At 43.1% G+C, this 25,515-nt stretch overlaps 3 protein-coding genes across 7 annotated transcripts in view; 1 reads left to right on the forward strand and 2 right to left on the reverse strand.

The window, feature by feature from the left end:
- On the reverse strand, window positions 1-7,296 carry LOC107216959 (abasic site processing protein HMCES). Of its 2 annotated transcripts, none has more exons than XM_015654296.2 (7): window positions 7,177-7,296; window positions 1,857-2,044; window positions 1,456-1,690; window positions 1,043-1,360; window positions 769-876; window positions 534-685; window positions 1-438 (listed from the first exon to the last, which is right to left on the reverse strand). In XM_015654296.2, exons 2-7 carry the CDS (start codon window positions 1,874-1,876, stop codon window positions 300-302), a joined length of 972 nt encoding a protein of 323 aa, XP_015509782.1. In that variant the 5' UTR covers window positions 1,877-2,044; window positions 7,177-7,296; the 3' UTR covers window positions 1-299. The 2 variants fall into 2 exon arrangements, with proteins under 2 accessions (XP_015509782.1, XP_046586068.1); XM_046730112.1 differs by lacking the exon at window positions 7,177-7,296 and adding an exon at window positions 2,874-2,944 and having other exon boundaries at window positions 1,486-1,690; window positions 1,955-2,044.
- Window positions 6,511-18,792, forward strand: LOC107216966. Of its 4 annotated transcripts, none has more exons than XM_046730109.1 (7): window positions 6,511-6,661; window positions 10,326-10,802; window positions 11,442-11,607; window positions 11,912-12,121; window positions 16,098-16,267; window positions 16,339-16,434; window positions 16,910-18,792. In XM_046730109.1, the coding sequence occupies exons 2-7, from the start codon at window positions 10,665-10,667 to the stop codon at window positions 17,315-17,317; spliced, it is 1,188 nt and encodes a 395-aa protein (XP_046586065.1). In that variant the 5' UTR covers window positions 6,511-6,661; window positions 10,326-10,664; the 3' UTR covers window positions 17,318-18,792. The 4 variants fall into 4 exon arrangements, with proteins under 4 accessions (XP_046586065.1, XP_046586067.1, XP_015509792.2 ...); XM_046730111.1 differs by lacking the exon at window positions 6,511-6,661 and adding an exon at window positions 7,034-7,056; XM_015654306.2 differs by lacking the exon at window positions 6,511-6,661 and adding an exon at window positions 7,403-7,702.
- The window catches only part of LOC107216961, a 12,887-nt gene continuing 4,908 nt past the window's right edge, over window positions 17,537-25,515 (reverse strand). The window contains exons 2-10 of the mRNA XM_015654299.2: window positions 24,664-24,853; window positions 24,166-24,289; window positions 23,342-23,581; window positions 22,686-22,898; window positions 21,120-21,541; window positions 20,824-21,063; window positions 20,027-20,229; window positions 19,504-19,545; window positions 17,537-19,384 (exon numbers count right to left, since the gene is read on the reverse strand). Coding sequence (XP_015509785.2) covers window positions 19,246-19,384; window positions 19,504-19,545; window positions 20,027-20,229; window positions 20,824-21,063; window positions 21,120-21,541; window positions 22,686-22,898; window positions 23,342-23,581; window positions 24,166-24,289; window positions 24,664-24,853 — 1,813 coding nt within the window. The 3' untranslated portion in view covers window positions 17,537-19,245. The remainder of the gene's footprint in view (window positions 19,385-19,503; window positions 19,546-20,026; window positions 20,230-20,823; window positions 21,064-21,119; window positions 21,542-22,685; window positions 22,899-23,341; window positions 23,582-24,165; window positions 24,290-24,663; window positions 24,854-25,515) is intronic.

Consider the following 25,515-nt stretch of genomic DNA (forward strand, 5'->3'; position numbering starts at 1 on the left):
TTTGCGGTAAATCTTATAATTTATTAAAATACGAAAAATAAGTACATCGCAACACAGAGCAGGAAGATTCTCTGTCAACGTCGCTTGGTTATCACTATCCATCGTTTCTATTATCAATTAATTGGACACAGCTGAAATAACTGGTGTTTGTACTGTTTCACTTACTTACTACCTATGACAATGTTAACGAATTTTTTTTTCCTGAGAAAGTTTTTTTTGCGACATAGGAGCGTATTTACTCTATGCTGATTTAAAAACTATGCTATGGTACATGTTTTTTTACTTTCGGTTGAAAATAATTAGCCTGATTTTAACCGTTTGGTAGGTGATTCATCATCGCCGGCGTCAATCTCGGATTTATTTTCCACACTTGTCGTACTTCCAGTTTGTAGCCTAGAAGCCACCATGCCGGATGAAGAAGCTTCGTCTTTCTTCTCCCTGGACAGAATAAAATTAATAAATAATATTAGAAAGCAGGAAATGAATTCGTAAATTACTAAATAGATCTAAACTACTTGAAATTTGTTACGTACCCAATGACGATTGGCTTGTAACAAGAGATGTTATTGAATCGTGAGTCATTCACCCTTGGATCAACTCGGTGCCATTGAAGAGAATCTATTGGAGGATGGTGTAACTTTTCCAACGCATCGTTCATTGAAACATTTGTGTAGTCCAGCCAATCCTGGATGCGAATAATTAACATTAATGTGTAACAAGCTATTCGTTTTATTTGTCCATTATCTCATTATGATTTGAAAAACATACTGCCACTTCTTCTTCACTCTCCAACACCATGGGAATCCGGTGATGCAGCCATGACGGTATTTCCTCGGTATTGGTAGTTATCATCGAACAACTGTATACTATTTTTTTCTATAAAAAGTTTTCGTTAATTAATAAGAACCTGTTTGAATCTAATCGCTTGGGTATCGTTGAAGAGGTTCCAGAATGATGTCATCAAAGAATTGGGCAACGATCATTAGTGGAGTATGTAGCCTTAATATAAACCTTAGTATAAACTTGTAACAAGATTCAATACCTCTCCCGACAACCATGTATCGAATATCCCAGGGATTTTTAATAACTTGATTCCTTTCCATCCGTCATCTTCCGACCATTCGGCTTTCCAAGTTTGACGATCTTCAATTTTGACACCTTCATCCTGTTTAGCGTAGATGAAATAAGGTTGCTTGACTCCTTTGATTGTCTGCCTTCTTGTTTTCCATTCGTAATAACCATCGCATACTATCACGCATCGTTGACCGTGTAACAAAGGATGAGAATATACCTTGGATTCAAACAAGCCTTCGTAGCGAGCGTTGTAGGGTGCTATATTGTACTCCCTATAGTCGCCCTGCTAAACAAAGTGAATACAAGGAAAAAAAAATCTTGAATATAGATACAGACACTTCCCAGCAGGCAGTCAGGGTCGTGCGTGTTTGGAAATTTGACCTTGACCCATCGAGGTATAATTCCCCACACCATAGGATGTAGGACTCGTTCCTCCTCAACATTGAAATATCGCCCGGCAACGATGCACGGAAGTATGTCCCTCGGGGCGAGATTATACGAGGGCCAGTAGCCAGTTCCAGATCCGGCATCGCCCGCCTGCCAGCGAGTCCAGCGGTATTTTCCCGCCGAACCTTTATGCTGGCAGGCTTGGCACATCTCCACGGCGTCCAAGGTGCTGAAACAGAATGAGAAACATGTCAAGCAGTGTTGACATCGTATACACCTGCCACAAGTCTGAGTTCTGGAATACCAGGCACTCCGGAACAGCGTCTCATGCGCTACAATTATGCCAATTATTTCAATTAGCCGAGCTGGCGTACCAGAACTTGTTAACAACTTACCATACCGTACGCCCGCACATCTCGTCCGTTCGACTTTGTTCAACTTCGAACCCGTTTAAAGCAACACGATTCCACTGTCTAGTTCAAAATTGACTTACCGGCTTAACTTTGACGGCCAAACCGCCGACTGTTTGCACTTCACCAATTGCGTTCGAATGGTTCGAATCGTTCCCACGTTTATTTCCAATCTATAATTGTTTAAGCGTTGATTAAATATTGGTAAAGGTAGCAGGCCACGGATATTATTTTGGCGGTAATGGTAGTTCTCTCTATCTACAGATTCTCTTATGGTTACAATCACAATGTGACAGAGCCGGTAGTTGTAGGGAGTTCTTGTATCGAAGCTTGCTGAATCGTTCCTCTATATCTATCTTTCATAATCATCAGTTAATGGTCTAGGATCGATCGGGACGCTACAAATGGCACAATATTGTACTATCAATTAGGCCCCGAAATTTAAGTCACCTTCGAATTGCTTCGAACACTGTGTAACTTTGTCTCGGCTAAATTGATGTAACAATATGCCTTGGTTACATATGCTGTATAAAATCCGGTGGAATAAAGAGTACAATGATTCACTGTTTCTAACGAATCGATAATTTTGAGTATAAGCTCTCGTTCGTTAAGTGTAAAAATCAGTCAACAGAAGGCAGGTCACGTTCTAATAGCTGAATACGGACATTAGATGTGGCGTCAACCACTCCTTAAAACGTTTTCAAAAACTTCTAAATCGTTCGGTGCAACGACATTTGACACTCCGGGGATAAACATCGTTGGGAAGACGTTAGGCTTGAAGTTGTTCAAGATGGTTGCAAGTACAGAGTTTCTAGACGATTCCAAGTCGCAGTCGAACAATGCGACTGGTCTGGTTTTGGCTGGGAAGGAATTTCGGCATAGGTATATAAATAATGGAATATTATTATCGGTTGTAACCGTCGAAATATATATCTATTATTCATTCTGTCAACTTTATCTAGACAGCATTCACGGCATGTGTTTACGATAGATTTACTGTACTTTGATGGGTTTCGTGACGTCATAGAATAACAATCGACAGTAGATCGAGCCGCCATCTTGTTTGTCATCGCTCACGACCGAATCTTCTGACGCTGTAAACAATCGTGTATTATTGTTGCTAGTTTGTTCTATCAGCTGAAAAAACACGCAGAACGCACGGAAAATAAGCGTACATTTGTGACGTGGCACACTCCGGTATTGGCAATGAGTACTAGTGTCGTTATCGGGCGAACAAAATTCGGCGGTTCGATTCATCGTATTCGTTCGGCTACCGGTTTGGCCATCTGAAACAGCCTCCTTCAACAAAAATGAGAAGCTGCGAATCAAGTGCTTGCGGTATTTAAAACAGTTTTGTTCGATTTTCGAAACAGTAATCAGTCTGCGCGTGTGACACGATCGTCTTATTCAAGTATACGATGCAGGTGGATTTCGAAGGACGTTTTTAGCGCCAATCGTGGATGACTCCAGGTAATCTCACCTCTTTATTTGTTTATTATGCTATATCTCATTAAATGTCGACAGATACGACAAAGAACTCCAGTTAAAAACAATGTTGTCACGTTATTAATCAGTTTCGTGATATCTTGATCGGCAACCATCGATGGGAGTCATATTGTGTCTATGCACGCAGTAGAGAATTTTGTACAAATTTAAAGACGTGTGATTTTGAGCAACTGCGCTTTACGTTTGCGTAAATCTAAATGCCTGCACGCTGGCGTATTCATGTGAAAATAAGTGTCTGAGTCTAGGCAACCGGGTCGTACTTCAGTGTAATTTCAGTTGCAGGGATACAGGCGGATTCAGAATACGAACTGAAATTGTAAAAATTGTCAAAAAAATGAAACCTTCGTTTTTCATTACATTGAAGTACACCTGATCTAGTGATCTTCTGTAAAAAATGTTACCGTCGAGCTGATTACACTGTAGCAAAAGCTGAGCCAAGGACAATGTAATTGCGGTAAGACGCCCTACGCGATGAGATCATGATGCGGCATGAGTGAGTCGCATGTTTTCGAAATTCCTGTTTATCTTTTTTTATTTAATGCATAGCATGGCGGTAAAATCCACCGTCTCATAACTGGATAAATTTGTATGTTGTAATGCGTGTCTTTTCCTCAAGTCTGTGCGAATTGTTTTATCATGCTGCTGTTTAAAATTAGCGAAAGTAATATCAAATGAGATAGATTCATTCAAAATCGAGTTACAACATTCAGTGAGCTCACGTCGAAAAGGATCGTCAACCGCCACGCTACCAATCCTAACGCTTTGCCGGTTCTTTTCCTTTCACCTATCTCATTGTCCCATGTTCTTGCCTTGTAAGAATGCATTATATCCTTTTCACGAATGTTCGTTTGCATTTACGATTTATTGCACGGCTCGCCAGAAACTCGCAAGTATGTATGTGATTGCCGTTAGATTATCGGCCTAGTCTTCATTAGAAGAAATATGTTCACCGTGGAAGAATTTCAACTATTTACTGTATCTTCGGAGCTTAAGACCGTTACAACACTCCAATGCACCATGAAATTTGGGTTTTTCGTGGCATAAATTAATTTCATGTTCCCCGAATGTGGAAATCTTCGGATAATTACGGTGACGCGATTACGTGTCGTACGTATGATAATGACAGTGTTTTCTAGGCATGCTCTTTCTCAAGAATACAGGAGAACCAACTATACGGTATAAGGTTGTTGTAACGTATCCGTACATTCGTGTATTATGCATACAACAATAAATGATAATGACAGTAATACAGCATATTGAAAGGTGACCGCGCATGCACTGCGCAGTACCTACCATGCTGCACACGTTTTCATAAACATACCAGTTACTGCAGCGCTCGGATTTCGCTTTGTGTAAGTCAAAGATACGTTTTTTCTCTCAGGTTACGTAACGCAGAGCTTATATGTGTGTATAGAATTTCGTTGTTAGTTTGTTACGCGTGCGACTTGGCGTGCATTCTTTTGTTTCACTATTTCTTTCTTCCGTTCTTTCGTTATTCTTCTCCCCCAATTCTTCTCACTATGTACCTAACAAAAGATCCCTGCAGCTTGATATCTCAAGTGCTCGTGTTGTCGTGATGGGAATATAAACATGCAGTCCGTTCCGAGTGCGGCATGCTAGATTACAGGGCCGTGCCAAGGGCTCTCTATCGCAAGCAGAGATAATTCGTTCGACCATGAAATGACGAAGTTACGCACAAGTTCAAACACATTTGTGCATAGCATAATATATAGGAGTGTGTCATAAATCAGCTCGCCATGATGCAGGTAATGATCGAGGTATTCAAATTTCTTAACGAGTTTACATTTGCATAAATTGCAATTCTCATTTCTTCATCACTAATTATATTCGTCCAGATATATTACACAATTTCCGAGTGTGATTGTTTTAGCGGCCATAAAAAGGTGTGCATTGATCATGAGTTATGTACGCGTTGCGTTACCAAATATTTATGGCACAGTTGCAGTGGGTTTTTTTCCCCGATATGCCAAAGTGCTGGCAAGCTGCATATGCGTGCAGTTTATGATTTGCGCTCGAAAATAGAAGGAAAGAGATGATGAAAAAATGGACGCGTTATCCCCTAGCTATCACGCCTCGAGGAATCCCCTTCCCAAGCAGCTTTTCAAGCCCTCCATAACTCCGGGAAGCTTTGAGAGCTACTCAGCCGTAATCGCGCGTTTGAAACTCGGCGCCAGACTGCGACTTTTCAACCGCAGAGAGGCTGCAGTCAGAAGCGGTAGAGAAGCGGGCCCATCTTGAGGAATTCCTTACCGTCTGAGGGGTAATTGTGAGATTTTTTTCAAGACTAGTCGAACCCCATCGAAAATCCGAAAAATGAGATATTTCGATGGGACCTGACGCAGAACGATCTGTTCGCCACCAGAAAACGACAGGCAGGATCAGAGGGTTGAGTCAAACTAGGGCGATTTTGAATACCGACACGCGGAGGGAGGGATAGAGGACGCATAGTTTCTGCATCTCGTCATTATCTCTTCGTTTTGGAGGGCCTCCCGTAGGAGTTCTCAGCGTGTAGGCATGCCGCGTATGCGGCGCTGACAAGGATCGAAAAGCGTGGGTTCCCGGTTCTCAGCTTTATTCACAAGCGCAGCGCTAAGCGTTTATTGCCCCGTGGACATAGGCGGGGAGGGGGATCGACTTTTAAATGAGTTCGATTAAAATGCAGGGACACGCGCGCGGTGCAGAGACCAAGAGATAGGTGCACTTGTATTCACGCTTTCACGAGGTCTGACGCATTGCAAATCCACATCTTCCTTGCGAGATGGGCGCGAAGCTGTGAGCATAAATGACGGAGCGAAAACCTGAACATGATTTCTGTAAATCGATGTGTTGAGAAACCTACGCGATTCACGGTGCGGAGAAAAGTTATCCTAGCTGCTCAGGGTGACTCAAGTCGGCTGTTCGAGAAGAAAAAAGAAGGAGAGAGAAAAAAAATTGTCCGAAGCGAATCGTAATGGGCCACACGGAGCGGCTGTTCGATGAATGAACGCCTAGTGTGGCAGCGATTGCTCTTCCGTGACGATTCAGAGCCACTTGATTCTCGCCTAGATTGAGACACAAATAAGATATTGAAGAATGGAAGGTGAGGCTGCTCAAGGTGGACCAGTCGGCTGAGAACTGTCCAGTAGCCTCCGGTGGGCGCTGTGCGTTGGGCACCGACTGTACGTGAATGGCGCTCGCCGAGTGCTGTATTCCCGACGTTTGTGTACCTGCGTAGGTGTAGGCGTGCGCAGAGTGTGTGCCGAGTTGAGCATATAGCCAGACAGGTGATGTTCGAGATAATTTATACGCCTCGTATGCTTGCGTAAGAACATTGTTCAGGTGATAGTTTCGTCTTAACGGTTGTATTCAAATGACATTTCGAGAATACCCTGAAACACCCGTTTATAGTCCGAAATGTTGAGCGATAAAAAATTCACATACATTCTCGAAAGCCACGGAATTTCAACGATCCTTTGCAATTGGAGCAAATTATCTTTAAGTGTAATTCCAAAACTTGGCTCGCGGGACCTGGAATACCAGTTCAAAAATCGAGTAATTCCATTTTTCGATAAAACTGAATGAGTAAATTTTCTCTATCAGTCGCCGAGAGCGTGGTTTACCCATGAAAATTGAAGTATCCAGTCGGGAAAGGTCCGAAAATTGGATCGAAAAACGCGAGGTGAGACCCAGATGGCGCTGTTGTACCTAATGAACCCGGCAGCGAGGTTTCAATGACTAATATATTCACCCAGGCGCCAGTTCTTACCAATCGGCGGAAAAATTCGAGTAATCAAAATACCGTTGAAGTATTTCTTCGGTCGACGCGATTCTTCACAATTTCCTTCATCAGCGATGCGGGGCATGTTTGTGTAACTCGTGTGGGTGTACGGGACACGACATTGTGGTAGTTGGAAGGCGTTTGGAGGGGCCCGTTAGCTCGCTCCTCTTTCCTCGGCCCTCCGTCCTCTTTCCTCTCTACTCTTTCCTCGGTCCTCAGTCCTCCGTAGTTACCGGCAACCGCGGAACGTTCAGTCGTCGGAGCGCCTTCGAAGCCGCGACGAATTTTAACGGCTCGCGTCCCGTCGAGCAATCAACTTTCAGTTTCAACTTTTCATTTCAAAGTGTCACAGAGCTCTTTCTCCAAATTTTCTATCGTGAATTTTAATTAAAACTGCGGTATCACGCACGGTCAGAGTGTTCACAGCTAGTTATACACCAAAAATAATTTCGACCAAGTGTACAAACAACGTTTGATACTGCACTTGATGCACAGTGCGTTGCTTGACGGGTTTTCGATCATTGATTCCGTGGAGAAAAAATTATAGGTATAAATTATTGTACACGCATTGTGAGATTATATACACGGTATGGGATTATTGTCACAGGTTTTTGTTTTCACTCATATGAATGGAAATCTAGGTTTTTATTACATACCGCGTTACCGCATGCGATTCGTCAGACTTTTGTGACGTGTGCATTTATACGTACGTACCTATATAGGTGCACGGATATACCTATGTAAGTATATATAGAAGCCAATGTGTACGGATGAAAAAGCGAGGCGCGTTTCGGAGCGCGTGCTGCGTTGAATCGGAATGCAGCCGGCGACGTAATGAACGTGGGTATAGCATACCCAAGTTTAAGCGAGTGTACGGAAATAAATATATGCATATACATACGGACCTAGACATATAGATGTGTAAGTGACAATATTCTGAACCGTACTAGCTATTATACCAGACAAGTATTTTGCACCGTGTAGTGTGTGTGTATACAACGTATGATGTAAGTGTAGACAATACGTACTATTTACTTTTAGAAACAGAATGAATAAAGGATAAACGCCTCTTGGTTCGAAATAAATGAATAAAAGAAGGTGAAAAACGGAAAGAGAAAATAACTCTTTGAACAAACGGTGTTTGGTTACAGTAGATGCGTCTGTCACGCGGAACGGGTTTATATTTATCACTTCTTTCATAACCTTACGTCTATGTTATAATTGGAGGCAATTTAAAAGAAAAAACCGGACTCGCAGAAAATGACGTTTAGGAATCAGGGATAGCATGCGACTTGTACAGCGTCATGTGCGATTTTCCGAATTTATTCGAAAAGACCGTTTCGTTGACAATCTGCCAATTCCCATTATACCTACCGAAGTAGACGTACATACGTATACGTATATCACGTATATATTAGGGTCCCTCGTTTTTTATCTTTTGTTTCAAAGGTTTTATTCAAAAAATTTGTGACAAATGTTGAAAAAACAATTGTTGTAAAACCGGGAAGGGGTAAGAAAATATTTAGACGTAGCTACCAATTATTGTGATATTTTTTATTTACTTTTACGTGTACACTTTACGGACTATATGTATAACTATACATCCTGACCTGTTATACATATAAACACTGCGAATATACGTACTCGAATTTGGCATTGTTCGGAATTTTCTTGATAGAGTTAATTGCAACAGTTTTACATTCATCTTTAGGCAACACCGAGCCACGTTAAATTGAGAGTGAAGTTTGAAAAGTGTCACGTTAAGACCAATAAATGCAAAATATACGTACAGATCTGTAAGTTTGTGCAATCGCTGTTCTCCTCAGGCTCCACACAGCAATGTTTGAATGCGCAGATTTTTGACCTCTCCGTGAAGCGCTAAGTGTCCGGAAGCGTTTCGCGTTGGCGCTGGATATAGCTCGTTTCCCAATTAAGGTCGGAGAATCCAACAGCGGCTAAGTGCGCAACGCGTGGTCCTCCTCGTCCCACACGATGAGAAAACGCGGATACAGTATATACGGCGATAATCGCGGTGAAAAACCGTCGAGATTATCGGTCTCCGTCTCTTCCTCGAAAATGGAAGCAGACAGCAGCTGAGGGAGAGCGATATTCAGCTCGCGCTTCACTCCCTGTAAAGTATTTCTGGGATTCCGGGTGACGGATTGTTCGCGCACGTGGCCCGGGCACGTGGCTTTTAGATACGTCACCGTCGATGCTAGCTGCGACTATTCGAGGCGTGTGTCGCACCTACGAACATGGATCAACCTGACTGTCGGCTGGTTCGCTTTGTTTGGTAGGAAAGCAGCAATATACGAGAAAGCTTCCGTTTATAATTGCCAGCATCCATCACTCGTCCCGGTGCCGTTCGTCATTCCGATCCAATCCATCTCTCGGAAGCACAGCGGATGCAACGCGCGCCACAAATTTATATTATATCAATGAAAATGTCCCTGCGAGTTATCTTGAGAGATGGAAAAATCATTTAGAATCAAAAATCGACCATTAAGGGGCAACGCCAGTGTAAAAACAAAAGAAAAGCGCTTCCTTGATCACTTTTTTTTTTTGCTGGAAGAAAAGGTAGTCTTATAATAATATTTAAGGGAGTTGTTAGGCATATATTTGAGTATAGTACAAAAAATTACTATCAACAAACGTTTAAAAATGGCTACTCTGTAACTGGTGCAAATTTGAATCTAGAAAAAGAACTGCTCAATCTACACGACTATAGCTAGATAAATGCGTGGGGGATTTTTAAAATATTTATTTTTAGGTAATTGGTGAATATTTGAATGAAAATGTTCAATTTGAGACCACAGAAGGTCACTTATTTGTTGATAAATAATGTTCAAATTAACTTATCGAAAATTCCATACGCGTTTCTATAGCTATTAATATATCGATCGAGTGATTTTTTTTCCAAATTTGAATTTGCATCAGTTACACTGCATGCCGCATGTCTCGCGAGAATGGCTTCAGTGTGGTCAATTTTTTTAAATTTGTCGACAATAATTTGTTGTATTATACTTGAATACATGCCCAACAACTTCCTGAAACATTCTTATCTCATTATCGTTTCTTCCACCCCCCCCCCCCCCCCCCCCAAAAAACAATTGTGCATTTTTTAATGTTTTACAACGGTGCTACACCTTAACACCGATTATTTCCAACAGTGCAACTTCGCAGCAATCTCAAGTCGAAGATAACGAGTGGAGAAGGGGTGGGGGCAGATAATGGGGATCAGGGGCAGGAAAGAAAGATGACGAAGAGGACGAAGATGCAGCTACAGGCGAAGATTCCGCACCGGTACAAACCGGGTAGTACCGGAAATTTCAATGGTCTTTAGCCGGGTTCTATCAGCTTTTCGGAATAAGTAACGGGGCTGGTTACTTGTTAACCGCGAGGCATCATCGGCCAACTCCTCGACGCGACGCCTTCCGAAAATAAAAATAGCCCCTGAACTGCACTGGAAGCAGGAAGCTTGAAGCGCTCGACGCCGGCTGCAGCACGGAATGACATCGGATATGCGTGCGCAGCAGCCCCTTCGGGGTGCTTCGCTGCCGACGGGGGATGTCCTCGACTCCGTTAACGGAGACGGGGGTCAGTTTGTCCCGCGCAGTCGACCAGTCAGTTTCTACGACAATTTCAAGGTGAGGATTGAATACTTCGCAATTGCGCTCGGTTGTGTCGAGTTGACTCGTAAATTTTGAAATTCGAGCCACTTCCGATGTAACGATTTAAAAGCAAAGGAGGGCGGTCGAAACGGGAAGATACGATGTAAGCTTGTAAAAAAAATATCACTTTTTATTCGCAATTGAAACAAAAGTTCACAACGTGTTTTTGAAAGTGTTTTTGATACGCAGATTCGCTGGTTATTTTTATTTCTTATTTTCTTTTGGGTTTGAAAAAACCTGTTGAAACTGTGACTGTCATCCTGGTTTCCAGAGTTGAAGTTATCGAGAAACAGGGAGAACGAAAGCAAGACGAAGCATGTTTGTTCGAGCCTGAAACTTCGGAACGTGTTTCATGTTTGGAGAAAATATTTTAAAAACAGAAATTGTGCTTTGAGAATTATTAATTTCATTAAAGACGTCGAGAGTGTCGGTCGAGTTTCGCGCCGAAAACAATAACAACGAATTTAGAGACTAGCCGAGCGTTGTTTTCGACTTTCTATATCGAGCAATTCGTGTACACAACATCAAAAATAAAACACGTCACAGGCTAAAACGATACACGCTTATGAATACCCAAACACCTCCTTGAAATGAAAATCGTTTCTCGATTTACAGGGCGTACCTGTGATGCCACCGTGCGTTTCGTCGGCCGTCAGCGCGGGGAATTTGAATCAGGTTGTACGAGACGACGGGTCGTTATTGCCGATGTCGCGGAACAGTCGAGTGAGCAGCGCGGTCAGTGCCGGAAATGTGACAAGGATCCAGAGCCCAAAAGTGATCGGTAATATAAAATGAGAGTGAATTTCATAGCGTTGACGTAACGATTGATTATTAGGAAAAATCATTATTTCGCAACAGCAGAATCGTCTCAAATCGGCTAATCGATTGTTTAAAAAGCAGAGTGCGTTCAGATTTTGTAAATTAAACTCCTTTAAAGTCGTTCTAAATTTTCAGAGCAATGATTTTAGTTTCAATATTTCGTTACGTTAACGTAGTAAAGCCCCGTCCGGGACTCATCGTCAGGGTCCTCGTAACTGTAGGTACAGCTAAATACACATGAATCGCAAATCTCGATCACTACGCAGGTGCCGTGTCGACCGGGCATATCGGGAAGATCTTCCGCCTCGAAAAGGAAAAGGGGGACCCTCAGCTCGGGCGTGCGCCTTCTATGGCGACCTGCCTGTCGACGACAGTTCCGGTAAACCTGACCACCTCGCAGATCGCTGGCCGACACACACCCACCCGGAACTCCCTCAGGCACAGCCGGATGATCGTGATGAACAGGACCGGAAACGGTGAGTGCACCGACCTTCCCATGGTGAAAGTGAATTCTACGATTTTCTATTACGAATTTTTAGGAAATTTGAGACATTTCGTACGGAAACAATTTTTTCTACAAAATTGTAAATTATCTCCATAGTTTCTCATAAAAACTTGTAGATTTACAGTAAAAAATCTACAAGGTACTAAAATCTTTCACGAAAATTCATAATTCTTTACGAAAAACTATGCATATTTACAATTTTGAAAGAAATAATACGGAATGTTAAAATTTCTTTAAAAATTCGTAATAGTAGAAATTTTCACCAGGGTCGGGATCGCCGGAGTGTGCAGTTTTCGCTTTTCGAAATAATCGGAAAATCTCGAAGGTCGGATAGGGTTTTCACTTGAAGGGAACGAATTAGGTCCGACGGTCGTGACGTGCGACAAAGCAGTTCTCGGACTTAGGTCTGCACAATGAGTCAAGCGATTATTGTTTGCAGCGGATATTTGCTTATGACGTAGCGTCCTTCTGGGAAGGATAACAGGATATCGGGACTTTTGTGGTATCGCGATCCGTATTCTCTCAGCTACGAGTAATTAGTCATCGTGTGCGCCCGATTGCGGATGCATCACGTTGTTTTACCATCAGGCATTAATTAGAGTCAAACCCCAGGCGATCCATGCAAGTGATTTTGTACAACGAACGGAGGAAGACAAACACTTGGAATATATGCACGATGATGAGTTGGGGCACACGCGTACGATTAGCTGGAAACAACAACCCAGAGAATGCAATAACACTCGTCGAAAACAATAAGCGACGTATACCGCGCATTCCTCGGATCGAAGGAAAAGTGCCAGTTACATGCCTCTGCGTGTGTCGTGGGCCAGACTAACCTGAATCAGGTAGAAGAAACCGACGACTCGAATCGTATTGCTTTCCCAGGTAGCAGACTTACCCAGAGGCTGACCATTATTCGACTAAAAAAGGACGACGTTCTGGCCAATCTATTGTTGGCAAAAGATAGACTATTTTTTAGTGGCTATAAATCGTCGAAAAACGACTTAAAGTTGGCATGTGGTATACTTCGTGTTCACGAATGTCTTCTGAAATACCAAGTGTAAGGCGATTCGACCGGACAACCCGGTGTCACTTTATTCCAGTTACCACTGAAAAGTCAAGTGAAAAGTTTTTGATGTTTCTCGGACAAATGATTGTTTATGCGAGCGCAGTCATGTGCCGAATGAACGTCAACGTTTGATGGCAGTTAGACTGACTGATCGCTATCTCATACTTGTCGAAAGTTGACTATTAGTCCACGTAATTAGCCAACTTGCAAATTATTGCCTTTTTGTCTTGAGTGCTCACAGCCGACGGAAAACCTAATAATAGTTGACGGCGGATGTTGCTTTTACCATGACATTTCAAAAGACACTCGCGCACTCTTACTCGGTGTACACTCAACGATAGGCTCATAATATGCCTATTCCCAGTTGACTTGAAATGATTGACTGAGAATTTCTGTCGGTATTAAGTCAACTAACAGCCAACAGTGTGCTATCTGGGTTTGACTTTCTATTATAGTAGAGAAAAGCGGAGAAACGGAGAATTTCCATGTCGATTCTTTGTTATTCATCTCGCTTTGGTGACAAAAAATGTAATATTTTGTGTACAGCAAACCGTGTAAATTGTTCATCCTCGACATTGCTGTTTGCGTACTGCAATTAGTTTACGGTGAATGACCAATAGAATGCAGCATAGGCACTAACCGAGCGACTAATTACGTTCGGGAACCGAAGCCAGTCGAGCAATTAGGGAATCGATGTGAAACGAAACGAGACGACAAATCGTTGTACTCCCCAGTTCGGTTCGCACAGCTTGCTCCAATTTTCAAAGACTGATCGTGTAACCCAGCCAGGTGTGACTGAGCACTTTTCTTCTACGTCTGTATTCTTTGTCAGCTCGATGCTTCGCCACATCTGTTGTCCCTTTGATGAAATTACTTGAAAAATCTGATAGATACGAAGTCAGAGCTAATGCCCTTATATTTTACTTTTACGAGTATCCTACGACACGTGGTTGTTAATACCGAAATGAACTTTATTCGTCACTTCAACTCCTCGCCAAGGCGTCATTAGCCTCGAAGGGTACGGGTGTAATCGTTTATTAACTATTCGTTACTCGCTTGGCGCGTGCGCAAACGGTGTTGACAAAGCCTTGCGCACTAATTAGGTCGTCGTCGAATGTTTACGTCGGTATAATTAGCCATTGCGTGTTGACTAGCTGATCAAAAGCGACAACTTTCTCCAACTAAAACCGACGTTCCATGCACCTAGCACATTATACTTTCAAGAAATTGTTAGCCAACGAGTTTCTTGATGATAATGAAACCGATAATGTACCTTGAATCAATTTTAATATACGCACGATATGTATGGAAAAACACACGAGGAGGATTTATTAGTCCGCGGTGTCAGACATGCGGGACGATAATTCAGAAGGACTGATGGAGATAATTATACATCTTGGTATCCGTTCTAAACTCTTTAAAAAATCGTGAGTACGGATCTAGAAACGTCGAGAAAAATGGACTGGCACAGAACACGTGCTTCTGCTTGCATGTGTTTGTAGTTGCTGCTTCTGAATGCATGTTAGGTATATATTTTAAGCACCGCCTTAACTGGCACCGTAGCACACTTGCTTTCCATTTCAATTTCCGTGTCATCAGTCTCTCCAGCACCTCCCAAAGAGCTAAGGGAACGAATCAGGCTTCCGTTTTTTCAAACGTATTTTTAACAATTTTTTCCTGTGTATTGTCCGAGTGAAAAGGTTCCTTCGTTTCTGGACTTGTGCTACAGATACTCTTTGGCGATCAGTCACGGAAGATTAGAGTCTACAGCGCTTTGGCAATAGTGGATCTTAAGTATTGATCATCGAAAGCGACCACGATTGTTTAACCTGTAGACCATAGATCAGTCTCTTCACGATTAGACACAATGGAGATTGTCCTCCTGAATTTTCCTGATCCGCATTGTATTGTTGTATCCGATATTAATCGACACTAGGCACGCAAAAGGAACAATAAGGTGGTAGTGGAATCCTGCGGCGATGATTAGACCTCGTTTTCATCACTCGTAGCGTTGAGACCCCATCATAGGAAACGGCACCTGACCTGATCAGCGGGTGTACCGCGTCATGGAAGGTATTATTTGAAGAAACTGTTTTCGTGCGAGCTTTGCTCGTGCGTAGTCGTATCGTTTGCTCTCCTCCTTGGGCGGAAATTTCCATTGTTTGAGGACAATGGAACTCCTTCAAATTTTCACCCCTCTTGATAGAGTGTGCAGGTATACTCTGTAACTTACCTACCTACAAAACTTCCCGCAGGTATTATATCCACAACCGAAGCGTAAATTTTACATCGTCGCCGCCGTGTGGTTAACACAGCCTGCAGGTGGACAGCAGCGCGGTGTGTACAATTAACCTGACGGCTAATGCACGTTACGTCGTACCCGTATTTGTAAACCGAGTAAGTCGCTGGACTGCCGAGGAGTTGCAGCGAGAAACTGGGTCCTACTATCCGTACAAGGCAAGGACGGATCGACCAGATTCTCTGGCTGTCGCTGCCTTTTCAAAGACCGCGAGGCCTGATCGCGAGGCATTTCATGATTTCACAGTGTTGAATTAAATTAGAAACTCCCGAGAAAGGGACTGATATAAAAGCGGGGTATATCACGTGTTTGTTAAATACTTCATAATCTGGCATCCTTGACCCGGAGACGTGATTCTCAATTCGCGTTTCAGAAGTAATGCGTAAATAATATGAAGTGATATCGCTGGCTAATCGTAAGATGCGAAAGGTCACGTACACATCGTGTGGTGAAATATACGGTTGGAGTATGTTTTGGAAACTTGATGACTGCACCTCCATCTTGATCTGCGCGGTTTTACCGCTCTTCGAAAAACGACGAAGTCGTGAATTCCATTAACCAGAGCCTCCTCATTAACAGCTCCACGGAAATCCTCCCAGCCAACGCTGCTGGTGCACCGGGTGCTCGCCAGGTGTCTGGCCGCAGTTCAATTGATCCTTGGTATGGCAGTCACGTCGTTGGCGCTTTGGTTTCTGGTGTGGGCGCCAAACCTGCCGATAACCGATATCCCCTACTGGAGTGGAATCCCCGTGAGTATGAATGTCTGCTGCATCCAGTGAACCGAGCGAGTAATAAATATCCGTCTATGTGTCAACCACAGCTCCTGCTCTCCGGATGCTTCGGATCTCTTCTGCTGTGCTGCTTCAGAAACGAGTATACCGGCTCGAGTCACGGATTTTGCATATCTTCGGCGAAGGTGAAATGAAATTGACGCTCCGTGTTAAGGGGTTATACCTAGTCAGAAGGCCGACAAAAGCGGTTTTTCAAGGATTTTTCAAGAAGAGACATTTCAATTTGTTAATATAAAAATTTATATCCATATTGGGGTGGCATTGAACTTGATTCTGATGCTTTTTATTTGTAAGAATAATGATTTTTTTTTTTTTGAGAAAAATGTGTTCAAACTTTCACAAGCACTTTCAAACACTCCGGGGCGTCTTTGCAAATGTGCGCGTAACTTCGAGAATACTTGTCGGAGTGACATGAAATTTTCTGTGCATGTACTTGAATGTATGTACATTACGAAAATGAATTTTAAAAACGAAAACCGAGTCTTCAAAAATCCTGACTAGGTATAACCCCTTATTGAGTGGCGCACAGATTGTTCCATACCTGAGTAATGAGTATACTTCTCGTCCGGAGGAAATTCATCCTCTTCTCACCGATTTCAGGTCCTCAGCGTCTTCTTGTCGGGACTCGCAACTCTGGCGGGTATCGTCGCCTGCGTGTCTTCCTCCATGCATCTCGCCCGTTTGGCCCGTACCGATTGCACCCCTCGCGACCTGAATGAAACTTGCTCGTGTCGTCCCCGAGGCGATTTCACCGTCGTTCCTGAACCGATTCTTCGGTACGTCGACCTCAGCTGTCCAGAGGTCGAGAGCATCCTGGCGATACTTTTGATATTCTCGGCGACTTGCAACGGCCTCGGCGCCATTATCGCTGGGTGGTACTGCTACCTTCATTGGAGCACGACGGATTCTAGGGACAACAGGAACAAGTACACCCAGGTCAGAACCGGCCCTGCGCCAGGCCGCATCCTTAACAGGCCCATTTACAATCCGAATTTGAACGGACGATGACTGAGAGAAACCAGTGCGTGAATTTTATTTGATTCATCGACTATTTTTCATGTCTCTGACGCAATTTTACTCTTCGCGACGTATGAAAGAGAAAGATGTGAAAAAGAGAAGACGGACTTTGGTCGTTATGGCTCGCACATTGACTCTATGCTTATACCGTAGTTGCATTTTCCAGGATATACGGTCATGTATTTATAAGTTATTTTTTTTCTATACGGGGTGGGATAAAATTAACTTGATGTAACATGATTTTGTAAAACGAACGTCATACCTCATATCTTAAGATTATTTAACCAGTTTTAAAACAATACGCTCGTTGCGAATCGATTTTTAAATGATTTAAATTGATTCTGCCGTTAAAGCCAGAGTTATTCTATCTTTCTTGAAGGGGGGGAGGGGCTAAACTACTCCACGTATTATACCTTATACTGATGGACCAAATACTGTTATGAATTATCTTCAAAGTTAATGGTATTATGTGGTAATTATATTCTATTTTTATCCCGTGGTAGTGTGTACCTAATTACATGTGTAACTGTTAGGTATAGTTTTGAAGTTTTAACTAGATTGAGGTGTTTTCATAAATGCTCATTATAGGTATTAGACTGGTTTCCACAAGCAATATCTCTTGAACAAAGCTAAGGAAATTTTGTTGTTTTGGTCGTTATTCTAAATTCTTATTTTTGAATTCTGTTTATCACTTCGAATCTCTGCAGTTAGTTACGTGCCCGGTATATCTATATAAATAATTCGTACACGTTTATATTTTCGGTGTGTGTATGTAAAAGGGTAGTTATTGTAACGCTTCCTTGAATGCGTAAGATTAAATGGCAGCTCAATAATATGTTTAACGTAATTATATTTAGAAAATACTTTATTATTTAATGAGACAAAAAAAAAATGTCGATACTCGGCGATATAAGTATTCGTATACTAGTAATGTTTTTTTTTTCATAACTACGTTAGACTCATAATTACATATTTTATACATATAGTACAATATAGAGCAATATTTTATTCTTCATATTTATAGAAATTAATCAAACAGAATTGACAACAATAGTTTATTTATCTTCTTTTTTTCTTCGTATACATTAAAACAAGAAAACACACTGGGAAGAACAGAAAGTCAACATTTTCTTTTCCTCAGTCGTTTCCTTATCTTTATTTATATGATTACTTATTTATACGTTATTTGAAATCTTTTTTTTTTCTTACTCACTCATCAGTAATTCAAATATCTCTTTTAAAATGCTGGCCGCTCTGCGGGCCACTCCGCAACGATGTAACGTTTTTCTTTGGTGTTAAATCGAACAATTAACACTTTCCATCAGATTTATTCATTACCATTACAGTGTACTATAGGTATGTAAAGAAGGACTATTGTACCGTTATACGTATAGCACCGATCTACTAGCGATAAAAAGAAAAGAGAAAACAAAACTAACCGATATAAAATTTCAACAATTTTTAAATGCAATGGATTTTCCTTACCATTAAATATGTCAAATATACATCTAAATTTAAAAACATGTGAACGTAATTAAAAATACATTAAAAATATTGTAGCCTGCGGGTAACAAAATCATTCGTCAAGCTACATATACGAGGAGGTTCAAAACATTGAACGATTTCTTCGCAAATCACGTATATAAAAATGACTATGTACAAATTTAAATATAAAAGGAATACGGAACATGTAAGTTTCCCACAAGGCGTTATGAAACTAATCGCGTTCATAACATGTCAGTCAATTTCACGATCGTAATGATAATAATTGAAGGTTAACTGTAATTTTAATTGGTTCCATTATAATCGCTGCAAGGGCAAGATTTGTAAGGCACTGAGGAAGCTCTTGGATTGAAGTTAAGGCAGCAAGCGAACCTTGATTATATACCTACGACGAGGAATATCTTGAAGGAACTAATTCAAGGGTCCATCAGGTTAACCGCGGATGGGCGAAGGTTCAGCTGGTACTCCCCGAACAACATTGCTGCTAACCAACGGTACTCTTCGCCCTTCAACGCTCCAGCAAGGGTGTAACCGAAGAAGGGAGTCTCCTTGCACCTGAAAATAATACAGGATTTCAGGTTTTTTTTTTGAGCGTGCTTTATTCTACAAATCATTTCGGTACTATTACAATAATTAGGTACTTGAAATATGTTGAGTGTCAAATGATGTCTTACCTGTTGGGCTTTCCGTTCTTCATGATAAACGTGATGGACCACCTGGGTAAAGAGAGAAATGAAGAAAAATTTTAAGTTATTCTATAAAAATTGCTCTCCAGTTCTGTGACCTGTTCTCGACAGTAAACGATATTCAAGTATGTAACTTGTCCGGGTCGCATCAGAACTCAAGAATCTACTGGCTATACATTCTCAACCAAAATTGAGTCTCATCGATAATATTGAAGAGAACGGAAATTTTGAAAATAATGAGATTTTAAAAAAATTCGTATGTATTCAGAAAAACCAACGAATTCATTTCACATAACGAAAAAACACATTCCGTGAAAAGTTGTTAAGCAATTTATTGCTAACTTCTGGGCATTGTTATTATTCAAATTTAATGTTCGTATCATCTTTACTGCGGTCGAATTTTTTCCGATTTTTATCTTGTCACAAAGTATTCAACATTGTCGACGAGACTCACTTTTGGTTGAGAATGTATAGCCAATACATCCTTAATCTGACATGTTATTCCGCTTACCCCATCTGCGGATTGCGCTTCGATTCGTGACCCAGGTACCAAACGATGTCCTCGATTCTCCACTCGTGGAGTTTCGTCGCGCACATTTTGTCCTTGTAGCAGCAGAGCTTGGCTTGGCTGAACTCGAACAAGTAGTTCTTGAAATTCTTAGTCTTGTTATCAGCAAACTTGAGCTCTCCGGATATCGTCATTGGTGGGTTCACCTGCAACGCCACAAACAATCGATATGAGGAAAAAACGCAATCAGCTTCCAGTCCGGCTATCTGGCAGTCCGCAACGCGCACACGGCCCGATGACTGATGTAACACTCGCGTATGTGCGAGTGTGTGCGGTGTCACGGTGTAAACAGCTAAGCGTACACAGTCTTGCGACCAACGGAACCTAATTGGTCGACATCCTGTTTTGGTCGCCCGATTCCGATATGTATTATACATGAATTATGACTCACGGTGCCCGCGTGTCTCGGGTTTTGTTGCTGCTGCGATGCAGTTGTTACTAGCTGACCCCGCTAGTAATTTGATAGAAAGACATCCGGCAACATGCGAGCAGAATCACCGGTGCAACTTGAATTTCGCCCACTTTCGATCCCTTACAATAGAAAGTCTTCTGCCCCGGAGGTATTCTAGCGCACCGGCTCAAACTGGAGCCGTTGTATGCGGCGATCAGCTAAATTGACCCCAATGAAAGATGAACCGACGCGCAGAGATTTTCCTTGTTCTTAAGGCACCGAGAGTAACGAATGAAATGGAATGAAATGGAATGACTGTGCTTCGTATCGAAGCGGACGATATACCAACCAAGGGAACAATGTCTTTGTAGACTCTGTCTCTCTTGAGTACCAGGACGTTGTCCTTTCTGTCCTCGACGTCCCAGTACCCCCACCTTGCGACGGTCTCCAACACGCTCTCGTTGTGATGCAGGGGACGTTCGAGGTCACCACCAAGGGCCGACTCCTCGAGGCACAACTCGTGGGGTTGATGGCCCGTCTTGTCCGCCAGTTCTCTGCACACGTCGAACGCGGTTTTGTGGGGGCCAAGCTGCAACGGTCGGAGCATGATTAGGGTGAAACGTGACCGTTGAACTCTGGACGTACCGTGACGTTGACGCATTCCCCGTCCCTCGCGATCACGTAGATCCAGATCTTGAGGTCCCCCGAGGGCGCCGCCCTTGGACGATTGTTGGACACGTGGTGCCGCTCCAGAACCTCCAGGATCTTCGCCTCCCTGGCCAAGTCCGCCGCGGAGAGTTGATAGAGCTTCGGGTAGAGCTCGATCAGGTCCCCGACCACTCTCGTCTCGGACCGGTTCCAATCGTCGCTCTTAGTCTCTCCGGCGTGCATCAACGTGGGGCCCCACACTGCTGACAGGTTCGTAACGGTCATTCGGTTCCTCGCGCTCTGCTGGCTCAGGCAGTGAAGATGGGCCAGTATCCTGCGGAGCGTCGCCCCCGCCACGGTGCTCAACCTCTCGAGCTTGCTTCTGTAGTTCGCCACCCGCTCATCCGTGTTTTTCATGTCTGCATGGCAGTGGTTGGAAAGAATAACGATCAGTTCCGTACCTTGAGTGTGTCGAGTAATGTCAATATGGCGTTCGAAGACGATGAAATCCACAATGCATACTAATTTGACCCGGAGCGTAGTAATCGGTCCAAGTATATATGCGTATAATAAAATAAAAAGCAATTGGTGGTAATTGCAGGAAGCGTTTATTGAATTGTTATCGGGTTCCCCTCGCCGCGCTGGTCTACTGCGCTGCGCTTTCCTAATGCATGCTAATGCCGCCGGTTTTAATTCGCTGCGCAGTTATTACACGTCAAAGGAACGTTCAACTCAGCTGTTATGGACGCCATGCCGCTGCGTAGGACTGAACGAACGGGCCCAGGTCACTGCCGTGGGCGTCCCTCTCGTTGTTTCAGACGGACAGTTCGTTAACCGATCATTTTTACTTGCATTGACCTTTTACTTTTTCTTTTAGCCTCTGGATGATTCACCAAACATTGAGAATGTCGCCCCTTGGTATACGTCTATATGAGAAATTTAAAACTGACTATGGGAAACGGAACGCTCTTTCTCCCAACGGTCGGAGGCCAATTGGGACAGAATGCTCATTGTCGTGTTTTACGAATAATGGAATACCTACACGAACAGGCTCAGCGTACTTAGTTGATTATAATTTAACGACATTCAACCTACTGTTGCCGCGAGGACTCATCGTATTAATGTACCGGAAGTCGGAACTATATTTTCACCGGGGCATTAGCAATCTTTAGGTAATTTTTTTCTTCCTTTGCAATATTCTTTTACGGTGCTTGGTGCAATTTCACATAGTTGAGAGATTCTGTATTGCACGTCGCTAAAAGCTGGCATCGCAAAGATATAGCAACAAAAATATAATATTTCACTAGCAATGATGCGAGAAAGTTAGCTAGGCCTGGGTGTAAGAATAAATAATTGACACCATTTCCACGCCTGGTTTTCGCGGTACGCTAGGTGAACATTGTGTTATACACGTCAGAGTCGTATCGTCTACTGCGGTGAGAATTCTCTTACGATGAGACTGACGAGGGTAAAATTTTCCGCTACTTGTGTCGAACGCAGTCTCACAATCAGGGGTCTAGAAACTCTACCTCATTGTAACAACAATGTCGATTCTGTACTCACCCACGATTCGGCAAAGAGAATCGTGACTGGCGGCGGGCAAAAGGGGCTCAGGTAGATCCCTCAGGAATCGTCTGAGCACCGTCGCAACGTCGTGCTCCGAGTAGTCAACCTTCGTGATTTGCGTCACCCACGCATCTTTGCGGAATGCTTCCAAGAGGCGGGCCACAGCGGTACTGGATCCACTGCGCCGATAAATGCCCTCGGACATGATACCTGCGGATCGGAATACATCGAGATCAGACACAACCTGCATGGCTGCACTCTTGGAGTAGGAAAAATCTTATTCCAGTAGCAAGCTCGAGGCCCGTTAATCTAAGCGTAGAACGAGCGGGTTTTGGTCGCCCCACATAGACTCCAATCAACGTTTGCATTAAACCTTCATCGGTCCTGCAGCTGGAAAGAGCGAGGCGTGAAAGAGGCGAGTGGGGCAACCTTTGTTAGTCTAGTTGTGTTCCATGCACTGAGTCAGAGAGTGGTCGGATGCTTCCGGGAAACCAATGACGAATTACGTCACGACAGTGCACGGGAAGTTACCTACATTCATCTACCTGTACAGGTTATACAGGCCAAATTGAGGATTGTCATGTGTCGGTTAAACACCGCGCGGTGTCGGTCTGATTTCACTTCCAGATAATTTATCGATGCCAACTGCTCACCGTGGGTGTAAATGAAATTTATACACTTCTCCAGGATGACCGGCACGTTGTCCTGCGTCAGCTGCTGCTGCTCAATGTCAGGACCGCAGCTTGTCGCCGCTTGGTAGAGGGCGTGCTTCCATGCAGGACCTTCTCTCGAACCCGGCGCTGCAATATGTAGGGCACTTTTTCCTCCGGCATCGACAACCACGACCGGAACGCTTCCGCCCCCAGGGATCGGTCCCTCGTGTTCTCTGAGGACTGTCGAGGTAAAAGGATAAAAAGTGGAAGGAGTTCAATGCCTTGATATTGTAAGGAGGTGACGATTCGTTATCGGTGACATTTGCACCGTCGAATTCAGTTTCTTGTAAATTCGATTAGTTCTAGGTCTGTGGGAAAGTATTTTTCTGTCCGTGTAGTGATAATCGTGAGTTCATCGACTCCGGGCGATTGATTGTACTGTTCAAACGCTCTTTCTTTATCTCGTTCGTCTACCGTCGGATTTAAGCTTACAGCAGAGCTGTGAGCCCTGTCAAATTGACGGAAACGCTTACAGCATATCTGCTCGGTTATTCGTCAATTTTCATTGTATCTAGTTTCGCGATTTGTCTAAGTAACGGCGATTTGAACGGAGTTCTTCGGCCGTGACTATTACTTTTTGTCCTGTCTGATGCCATGCGGCGTTGAACTTCGCTTGGCAACAAACCGGCGCTTGGTCCGTTCGTGAGAGCGAAGTTTTTTTTATCTCGTTCCAGAGTTCGCGCGAGAGACGAGACGAAATCTACGAAGACTCACAATCGAGTCGGACATCGCTCTTCGACCCTCGTATGTAAAGAAAGCTTTACCTATGCAACGGGCTTTCCGCAGGTCCAGATGTTCAAAGATAACGGGATCCATTGACCGCGTGTAGAAGAGGCTTCTCCGTTGCAACAGCAGCCAAGCAGGAAACCACGTTCCGGTAACGCCTTCCTGCGAAGAAGTTTGACTTTCAATTTTGGATCGTGGATTCGAACGACTTGTTTACTGCATTTACGTTAATCCTGGATGTGCAGGTGATAACCAATTGCTAATATTCACGGGTTTGGGAAGCTCGAATCTGCGGCTGGGAGATTCTCTGCATCTCGCGCGATCGCTCATAGAAAGTAGATTTCCTTGAAAAGTGATCGCTCCGTACGTAGGTATGTACCTACCTGCGCGAGTATTATTGTTACTCCGAGTTCTCAGATTTCGCACAGGGTTTCTTGCTTTTAAAGACGTTTCGAATTTCGTTACCGACGCTTCGCGCGAGAGTGAGAGAGAGAGAGAGAGATGCAAAGAGGGAGGGGAGAAAGAGAGAGGCTTACCTTGACATAGGCCCAGCCCACCCGCGCTAGTTCGGAACTGTATCTAACGGGAAAGACTGGCGTCAGAGCCTCCAGAATACGTTGGGCCCAAATTCTTCGTTCCGTTACACCCTTGACGTAGAACACGTGGACGCCAGGCCTACCATCCCCGCTGATCGCCACGCAGTGAACAGCTTCCCCGTCGACTGTCCTGAAAAAATTCAGGCGAAACCCCCGCGTACTTTCAATTTCATTCGCGGTCGATGCATTTTTTGCGTAACGGTGAAACTGATTTGTTACTTTCAAATTTCTTGTCGATTCTGCTGCGGCGAAACTCCTCGATGATACACCTATTTACGAACCTGCACTTTTCCCGTACCGATTTCGTCGAGAAATTCGAACGAACTCTTTGAATATAATGACTGATGACTTTTTTCCGAATTTTATTGGACCACAAGAATACTCGGAGTTTTTTTTAGATTTTTTAAATCGTAAAACTTGAGATCTGAGTATAAAATTTCATTAGAATAAAATACTCGGTTTGGTTCGAAATTTGAAAACTATGTGGAAAGTTGTATGAACTTGGTGAATACTCTGGTAAAACTTAAATATGTAACATTTCAGATTATTTTCGAAGGTTAGAATTTACCGGTATTTTATTTTAATGAAAATTATTTGCAGACCTCAAGTTTTTGTGCTACGTTTACTTGAAAAATGTTAATTCCTTAAAATGGGCGTTTAAAAAAAAAAAAAAAAAAAAAAAAACATCACAACTCGAAACCGTCCGATCTAAACATTCTGAAGAAAATTCACAGTCTTTTTGTGGCCCAGTGAAATTCGGAAAAAAATTGAGGACTGAATTCAAACAGATAA

Source organism: Neodiprion lecontei, chromosome 2 (assembly GCF_021901455.1).
Source record: "Neodiprion lecontei isolate iyNeoLeco1 chromosome 2, iyNeoLeco1.1, whole genome shotgun sequence".
NCBI classification, from domain to species: domain Eukaryota; kingdom Metazoa; phylum Arthropoda; class Insecta; order Hymenoptera; family Diprionidae; genus Neodiprion; species Neodiprion lecontei.